This window comes from Ceratotherium simum, chromosome 17, assembly GCF_057802395.1.
Source record: "Ceratotherium simum simum isolate JZ-2026a chromosome 17, ASM5780239v1, whole genome shotgun sequence".
Classification (NCBI taxonomy): Eukaryota; Metazoa; Chordata; class Mammalia; order Perissodactyla; family Rhinocerotidae; genus Ceratotherium; species Ceratotherium simum.
In genome coordinates, this window is record NC_141916.1 from 13,404,291 (window position 1) to 13,414,383 (window position 10,093).

The 10,093-nt window shown below is 33.5% G+C and overlaps 1 protein-coding gene across 1 annotated transcript; it reads right to left on the reverse strand.

The window, feature by feature from the left end:
* Nucleotides 1-8,695: 8,695 nt before the first annotated feature.
* On the reverse strand, nucleotides 8,696-9,667 carry LOC101403144 (olfactory receptor 6C74-like). The gene is made up of 2 exons (XM_087441997.1): nucleotides 9,453-9,667; nucleotides 8,696-9,401 (listed from the first exon to the last, which is right to left on the reverse strand). Exons 1-2 carry the CDS (start codon nucleotides 9,665-9,667, stop codon nucleotides 8,696-8,698), a joined length of 921 nt encoding a protein of 306 aa, XP_087298123.1.
* Nucleotides 9,668-10,093: the final 426 nt, after the last annotated feature.

Consider the following 10,093-nt stretch of genomic DNA (forward strand, 5'->3'; position numbering starts at 1 on the left):
ATATACACTAATGGGGGATAAAAGAAAATCATACAAAATTTCCATTAAAAACAGAAAAAAAAAAGAAAACAATAAATCAATAAATATAGATCAGTTAAAAACATGGTAGATATTAGCTCAGTTATCTCAATAATTACTTAACTGTGAATTATCTAAATACATAAATTAAACAACAGAGACTGTCAGAGGAAATGAAAAAAAACAAATTCAGTATGCTATCCACGAGTAAACAAATTTAAATACAAAGATTCAGGTTAAAATCAAAGGCATAAAAAAGATATCTTATGCTAACAGTAATCAAAAGAAAGGTAGAATAGCAATATTAATTTCAGAAACTATATATATATACATAGAAACTACAGAAAGAAGAGCAGTTTAAGACAAAAGCAAGCAGAAGAAAAGGAGTAATAAAAGATAGAGCAAAAATGAATGCGATTAAAACTAGAAAAGCAAAAGAAAAAATCATTAATATTGATAAACTTCAAGCCAAGCTAAACAGAAGAGCGAGAGACAAAGAGAGAGAAGACACAAGTCAATCAGAAATGAAAGAGAAGGGCCCGCCCCGTGGCTTAGCGGTTAAGCGCGTGCGCTCTACTGGGGGCAGCCCGGGTTCGGATCCCGGGTGCACACAGCCACACTGCTGCTCCCGCCATGCTGAGGCCGCGTCCCACATACAGCAACTAGAAGGAAGTGCAGCTATGACATACAACTATCTACTGGGGCTTTGGGGGAAAATAAATAAATAAAACTCTTATAAGAGGTTCTGAAAAGAGGGGGTATATTGACTTCAAGGAGAGGATACCTTTAAAAAAAAAAAAAAGAAATGAAAGAGAAGCCATCACTACTGATCCCATGGATATTAAATGATAATAAAGATATATTATGGGGCAAAGGACCTAAACACACATTTTTCAAAAAAAGACATATGAATGGCCAACAGACACATGAAAAGGTGCTTAAAATCATTAATCATCAGGAAATATAAATCAAAACCACAATGAGCTATCACCTCACATATGTTAGAATGGTTATTATCAAAAAGATGACAGATAACAAGTGTTTGTGATGATGTGGAGAAAAGAGAACGCTTGTACACTGTTAATGGGAATGTAAATTGGGACAGCCATTACTGAAAATAGTATGAAGGTTCCTTTAAAAAATTAAAAATGGAAGTACCATATGATCTAACAATCTCACTTCTCAGTATATATCTGAAGGAAACAAAATCAGTATCTGGAAGAGAGATCCACAATCCTATGTTCATTGCAGTATTATTCACAATAATCAAGATACAGAAACAACCTAAGTGTCCAGTGATGGAAGAATGGATAAAGAAAATGTGGTGTATATACACAATGGAATATTATTCAACCAAATAAAGAAGGAAATCCTGCCATTTGCAAAAATATGGATGAGCCTGGAAGGCATTATGCTGAGTGAAATAAGCCAGAGAGAGACAAATGCTGTGCAGTATCATTTAGATGTGAAACCATATTCAGAAAGCTCACCATGTGGGTGCTTGCTCAGGATTCTCCCTGGTGGGCTCCCTAGGGGAAACATGTGGAAGAGAGTTCAGATCCCCCTCCCTTTGCAACCTCTAATGGCTCCACGCTCTCCTGCTATTCACACTTAGTGTTTAGCACTTGGTTAGACATTTCTAGCTGAATGCTCAATTATTTACAGGCTTATACGGTGTTAGGGTTCTGGCACAGAAAAGCAAATATTTTGGATCTGTTTCTGCCTGCCTGTACCTAGCTCTCTTCAGAATTAGGGTTGTTTGTTCCGAAACCTCAGTTCTTTCACAGGTTTAGGAAAAGTCTTTAATTTGTAGTTTACCAGCTTTTTAAAATCTTGGTATAAGAATGGGATTTTTTTAAATTTTTCTATGTCTTTGAGCTAAAATAGAGTCCCTGGATTAGTTTTTGATTGTTCTTAGCCATCTCAAGTAATATCTCCCAAGCCCACCTAATTAAAAATGTTTCTGTGTAAGTGTAGTGTGTATTCCTTAGTGTTTTCTATCTCTGAGGATTTTTTTCCTTTTGCTTTCCCTGAGAATAAAATCCCCATATTTATTTAAAATTATTCAAGTAAAATACATGTGATTTTACTGTTGAGTTGAGCTTCTTCTCAGGAAAATCACAGGAATAATGAGAGATAACAGTCTGCAGATAATCTCTTAATTACAGTAATTTGTAGAGAAATATATTCGTAGATTGTTTATTATACTGCATCATATATCTGATCTCATTGTTTTATAATATGGTGTACTTATCTATCATTCTGTGCTTGTTAGTTATCAGATTACCCCCTCTTGTGGTTACACAGGTATATAAATTTGACAAAATTCATTTAACTGTGCACATAAAAAGCATGTATCTTATACTATGTAATTTGTATCTTAATTAAAATAATTATAATATTAAGAAAGGGGAGGAGGCATTTCAATCATATAATCTAGTGTTTGGCTATAAGTAAATAGTAAGGACATATCTATTATGTTATACTTTTTCTTTGGTAATTTATACAGTGGTTTTTGTATGTACCTTCACACCGTATTTTCAGATCCTAAAACACTGATTCATAGTGTCTAACCTAAGATTTGAATGAATAAATATATCATTCAATTTTATGCTGACACAAAGTTAAATGACTTTCCTTGAATAAATATTGTGTTAGTGGAGGTTACCTAGGGTGAGTGTAGACTTAGAACTGATTTGTTTCATTTTTATTATGACTAAGCTAGAATTGATAATTTCATACAACATTCTCTATTATTCTGCCTACCAAATATAGCCTCATTTTGTATGATTATTTTTTACTTCTAATCAAGTGTCAAGGATTTGTGTTTTCATTGAATGCCAGTAAGAAATTAGTTATTTTTAAATTGGGTAAGAAACTCTGGGTTTTGAAGGATTTAAGAATTTTAGTGTTTTTAAAAATAACTCGTCTAATAAAACACAAAGTAGGACAATGGTTTCTGGGAATCAGAATTATTACCTTGGCCCTTCATTGCCAAAGATAGTGTAAGTATATGTAAATGTTATAGATTTAATTTTTGAAAACAGAAATAACTATTACCATATTGTTTGTTTGTCTTTACATTCACTTTCAGTGACTAATAACTAATATCTTTGAACTTCTCTGTAAAACAGGCAGTGCATTATTTCCACTTTTATAATTTCTCGACTTAAACACGTGTTGAACTAATTACATTATAATTCCTATAAATAGAAAAATAGATGATAGATAGACAAAGATATATATAGACAAAGAAATATATAGAAACACCTTATGTTAAACTATGATGAACAATGTGTAATAGTTATTAAACACAAAAATCAAAGCTACATATTATCAGATTGAGTTGAAAAAGGTAGTTAAAATGAACTATCAGTAACCTCAATTAAAATATAAAAAGCATTGCCTTGTAAATAGTGAACATGCCTTGTTGTTTACATTAACAAAAAACATAAAACTTTTCAAAAAAATTTCTAAGTATACTAAGGAGGGACAATTAAACAATTTTTTAAAATTAAAGATAACGTTAATCGTAGAGTTGACATTTATTTGTTTAATGAACATAATTGAGCAACACTCTGTACCGTATAGTGCACTAGAGTTTGAGAACAGCGTGTTTCTCTACTTAAACAGAGCCTCTATAATTCAACTCATATAGGAGAAATGTCAACTTGGGCATTTGGAGTGGCTCTAGCACTGAGAAAATATCCAGAAGTTGCATCTTGTACCTTTAAATATGCAACTTGCTTTATTAGATTCCCAGTTTAAATAGAAGGGGAATTGACTGCAGAAATAGTAATTTAGGAATTTTTAGTTAAACATCACAAATAATACATTGTCAACTATTTCCTCTTCTTCTGAAAATCCATAGTAAAGTATTGAAAAATGGTGGAAAGTATCCATTAATTGAAGAAGAGAGCATTAATGGAGCCAATATTGAGTAAAATATTTCAGTAACTTTTGGAAGATGGAAAGACGGAGAAGTGTTAATTGATACAGTTAAGTAGAAGAAGATGGAGTTTTTTGGTTTTAAAAAAAGTGGTTAAAATTTTCCTCTGAACTCTCTATCTCTATAAATATAGAATACTTGTAGATACACAATATGAAGGAAACTCTCACAACAAAAATAATAAAAAACATACACACACGCAAGGATCTTGAAACAATCTCCACTAAATATAAGTAGATTTTTTAAAAATTATTTTTTGTTTATTGCAGTAACATTGGTTTATAACGTTGTATAAATTTCAGGTGTACATCATTATACTTCTATTTTTGCATAGATTACATCATGTTCACGACCCAAAGACTAATTACAACCCATCACCACACACATGTGCCAAATTATCCCTTTCGCCCTCCTCCCTCCTCCTTTCCCCTCTGGTAACCACCAATCCAATCTCTGTCTCTGTGTGTTTGTTTTTTGTAGTTATTATCTACTACTTAATGAAGGAAATCATACGGTATTTGACCTTCTCTCTCTGACTTATTTCACTTTGCATAATACCCTCAATGTCGATCCATCTTGTCACAAATGGCTGGATTTCATCGTTTCTTATGACTGAGTAGTATTCCATTGTGTATATATACCACATCTTCTTTATCCATTTGTCCCTTGATGGGCACTTAGGTTGCTTCCAAGTCTTGGCTATTGTGAATAACGCTGCAATGAACACAGGGGTGCATGTATCTTTATGCATTGGTGTTTTCAAGTTCTTTGGATAAATATCCAGCAGTGGAATAGCTGGATCATAAGTAGATTTGTAATTAGAAAATAATCAAATATAAAAAAGTAAGAAAAAAATAAAAGCAATCCTCAGAAAAAATCTGTGAAGGAATCACCTCAAGGAATTGAGTCCATCTGAAAATGATAGATACAGACTTCAAAACTTTCCCATTCTTTGTCTCCAGATTCAGAGGATAAGTTTATTTTATTTTATTTTTTTTGTAAATAAGAAAACTCACAGCCATTTTTATACCCATGCAAGTTGTGAAATAGTCAAAATGATGTTTTAGTACATAATCATGTATCTCCAGGAGATAGATATGGCCACACTCTTCAAAGAAAGTATGAAAGTGGGGCCGGCCTTGTGGCTTAGCCGTTAAGTGCACGCGCTCTGCTGCTGGCCGCCCAGGGTTTGGATTCCAGGCGCGCACCGACGCACTGCTTCTCCGGCCATGCTGAGGCCGTGTCCCACATACAGCAACTAGAAGGATTTGCAGCTATGACATACAACTATCTACTGGGGCTTTGGGGGGAAAAAAAAAGGAGGAGGATTGGCAACGGATGTTAGCTCAGGGCTGATCTTCCTCAAAAAAAAAAAAAAGAAAATGTGAAAGAAGTGCATGTCCTGTGGTGGGCAGTGGTGGAAATTCATTGAATTTTGATAGACAATAATACACAAATACAAGCTTCTTTTGGAAAAATATTGGGCATGCACTATGTTGATAAATCTACTTTTTTATTGATTCTTTTAATTCAGATGATCAAATAAACAGGCAGAGGTGATAGCGAAATGTCACACACAAAAAAGTAGTAATGGGAGCTGTATAAAACACACTGCCTTAAAAGAGTATAACTTTAAAGATTTGACTGTGACAAAAGAGGAAAGGAAGCAAAATATAAAGCAAAACTTTAATAGAAGATCTATGAAAAAATAAGAAAATATATGGAAAATAACTGTCATCCAACATAATCAAAAAATAAGGAAGAAAAAAGATAAAAAAACAAAGAAAAAAAGAAAGAGAAGAGAAAAGAAAGGAGAATAAGAGAAAAGAAATTTAAAAGAAAAAAACAAAGAAGGGAAAAAAGAAAAAAGAAAAAGTAAAAGCTATTTCTGAAAAATCACAAATCCGGAAGAAAGTTTGAAAGATTGCTTGGCAAGTTCAATACCTTAAAAAAAATATGGTTAAATTAAAAGATAAATATAAAGCCATGAAAAAAGAACCATCTAATTATAGTAATAATTATAAAAAGTAAAAGGAAATAAGAATATTATAGAAGGCTTAAAAGAAAGATTGATAATATAAGATAGTTCTGCAAAGATATAAACTAAAATGGAATTACAAGTGAAATGCATGAAAATCTAACATTGCATCAATTCAAAGTTGTGATTAATAGAACAAATATAAAGCAGCTCTGTCAAAATTCAGAACATGTTTTAAAATGAAAAAAATATTTTATAGATGTAGAAAACAAATAATAGAGTCCAAAATATGGAAACTTAGTGTTACTGGAGGAGAGAAAATAAGCAAGGAAAAGGAAAAGACAGATACCTGCTGGGAGATTGGATTGTATGAGCAAAATGTGATTACAAATATGAATAGAAAAATAGATGATAGATAGACAAAGACATACATAGAAATACCTTATGTTAAACTATGATGAACAATGTGTAATAGTTATTAAACACAAAAATCAAGCTACATATTATCGGATTGAGTTGAAAATGAACTATCATTAACATCCATTACAACATAAAAAGCATGCCTTCTAAATAGGGAACATACCTTGTTGTTTACATTAACAAAAAAACATGAAACTTATCAAGAAAATTTCTAAGTATGTTAAGGATGGACGATTAAATAATTTTTTAAAAATTAAAGATAACTTTAGGGCCCGCCCGTGGCTTAGCGGTTAAGCGCGTGCCCTCCACTACTGGCGGTCTGGGTTCGGATCCCTGGCACGCACCAACGCACCACTTCTCCGGCCACACTGAGGCCGTGTCCCACATACAGCAACTAGAAGGATGTGCAACTATTACATACAACGATCTACTGGGGCTTTGGGGGAAAAAAAAAAGGAGGAGGCTTGGCAATAGATGTTAGCTCAGACATGGTCTTCCTCAGCAAAAAAGAGGAGGATTAGCACTGATGTTAGCTCAGGGCTCTTTCTCACAAAAAAAAAAAAAAAAAAAAAAATTAAAGATAATGTTAATCGTAGAGTTGACATTATTTATTTAACAAACATAATTGAGCAACATTCTGTATCATATAGTGCACTAGGGTTTGAGAACAGTGTGTTGACCTAATTACAGCCCCTATTTTCACTAAGTTTACATTCCATGTGTGAAACAAATCCTTAACTATTAAATAATGGATATTTGTATGTGTATTTATATGTGAATATATATTTGTATGTGTATGTGTATCCAGGTACTTGTATTTTTCTATGAAGAAAACTTAATCAAGAAAGTGACAACATGGATGGACGTTGAGGGTATTATGCAAAGTGAAATAAGTCAGAGGGAGAAGGTCAAATACCATATGATCTCACTCATTAAGTAGTAGATAATAACAACAGCAAACAAACACATAGAGACAGAGATTGGATTGGTGCTCACCAGAGGGGAAGGGGGGAGGGAGGAGGGCGAAAGGGATAATTCGACACATGTGTGTGGTGATGGGTTGTAATTAGTATTTGGGTGGTGAACATGATGTAATCTCTGCAGAAATAGAATTATAATGATGTACGCCTGAAATTTATACAATGTTATAAACCAATGTTACTGCAATAAACAAAAAATTAAAACAAAAGTGAGAATAATGAAGCTGCTATTTAAGAAATTACATTTAAAACAATAAAATGCCATGCTTTCTTCACCACATTGTCTAATTGAATTGTATTGATAAATATATATGCCTTTTGATGACCATGGGGAGACCCATGAACTCACAGGTACTGAATAAAAAGTGGTGGCTTGAGAGAGCATAGTCTCTCAAGAAAGGTAGAAGAAGAACATTAATAATTATTCAGAGCATGACATTTGGAATATAAAGAAAAGAATTCCAGAGGGAGGAAAGAGTACGTGTAAGGACACACTAGGGAGAGAAAGCAATGGCACATTGCAAGATGTAAAACAGTTCTGTACTGGTTAAAATATATATTTTGAAAATTTCAAACATAAAATTTAGCGTTGTCCCTAGAGTTTTACAGAACCAATCTTCCCTGCCTCCTAGGATGGCCTTCCAAACGTTTTCAGACGGCTATTATTTACCCTCAAGGTTTTCCAAGTTAATTAACGCCATGGCATTGACATAAAAAGTCAACATTTCCCACTTGTTACTTGAAGAGGATTTGGATGTTAAAACCTAGATACAAATTTAAAATCTAACATTTGCTTGCTGTTTGACTTTAGGATAATCTACCTAGGCTCTTTAAATTAAATTCCAAAATCAAGCCCACTTTCCTAATTGAAAAAAGCCTTCTTTGATATACCATAGAAGAGAGATTTGGAGATATTTTTTAGGTATCCTCAATAGGCTTGAACATGAATACTTCTATTTAGGTTCACTATCGTGTTTATGAAAACATCAAATATTTAGTAAAATATTTCCTAGAGAGTTATAAAATCAAATTAGTACCTATAGAGTTTACAAGTGATCTATGTTCTGGGCAGATATATGTTAGAAAAACATAGAGGTATTAGCTGTCCAAAATGAATTCACAGTGGAATATTTTGAAAGTGAACAAATCGGAGAAATAAGTTAAAGAATGAAGTGAGTCTAGCAAAGCATAAGAGAACATCACGGATACAGATTATATGATAAAATGATAAAAAGTTAGCAGTAGAATAATGGTTATTTGTGGGTGACTTCAATCACTATCATCATATAAAAATAAACAAAGGAATATACTGAATGGGTAGCTGATATAAGCTGTAATTTTCAATAAGATTTAGTGGTATTCTTTCATAAAAACCAAAGCTACTCTTTTAAAGTAGTAAAGATGCATTTTTTTTACTGTATCCCTCAGGGCCTGTTTCACTTGCTTATTTCTTAGTGTATATATGAAAGGATTTAATAGGGGTGCAACTGAGGTGGTGAGTACCGCTACCCCCTTGTTTAAAGCTACCCTTTCCTCTGCAGAAGGTTTAATATACATAAAAATACAGCTGCCATAAGAGATAGAGACAACAATCATGTGGGAGGAACAGGTAGAAAAAGCCTTCTTTTTCTGTTGGGCAGAAGGGATCTTCAGAATCGTTCTTATGATATTTGCATAGGAAAGCATTACCAGTGCCAATGTAATCAGCAGTGTGACGGTGGCTAGAATAAAACTTATCAATTCTATGACTCGTGTGTCTGTACAGGAGAGTTTGAGGACAGGAGAATAGTCACAGAAAAAGTGGTCAATGGTATTGGCATCACAGAATTCCAACTCCAGGCCCATGATAAGTCCAGGAGAGATTGTTAACAACCCAGCCAACCAACAGGTAACAACCAGTTGGGTGCAGACTCTGTTATTCATAATGGTTGTGTAATGAAGGGGTTTGCAGATGGCCACATAGCGGTCATAGGACATGGCAGCCAACAGGAAAAACTCTGACACACCCAAGAAGATGGCAAAAAATAATTGTGTCACACAAGCATCATAGGAAATCGTTTTATCCATAGTGACCATGCTGATCAGGAATCTAGGGATGCAGACAGATGTCAATGATATTTCTAAGAAGGCAAAATTCCGAAGGAAGAAATACATGGGTGTGTTGAGTTGGGAATCTAGCAGGGTGAGCAGGATAATGATCAAGTTTCCGGTAACACTCAACGAATACATTAGAAATAGAAAAAGGAAAATTACCATTTGCCAATTTGGGTCATCTGTCAGGCCTAGAAAAATGAATGTTGTCACCATAGTGTGGTTTCTCATGGTGAAATTCTTTCTAATAACATTAGATCTGGAAAAAAATAATTAATCCCATGTTTAAAAATGCTTCATTAAATATAGATTTAAAAGTGATATGAATAACCAACTAACTCAGTTGAAATACCTACGTTTTTTTAATCCTATGACTTTAACCATTTTCTCTAGCAATCAGAACCCCAGGCTTAATCCTGCTTATTTCATCTCCTTTTCTGGATACCCATTTTCCTAATTCTCTTTCAGATATTCTTTACTTTGTAAAAGAGTGGCTGTGTTATCTCCTGTTATAAGTACCTGCAAGTTTCTCTGGTTTAAAGTGTTGTCTAAAGTACTGAGAAGTAATCTTGCTGAATCTTTCTGAAATCTTACTGAATCCACAAGAAAACATTATTTAGGTTAGCTTGGTTAAGCTCCTGGTGGTTAAAATCATCT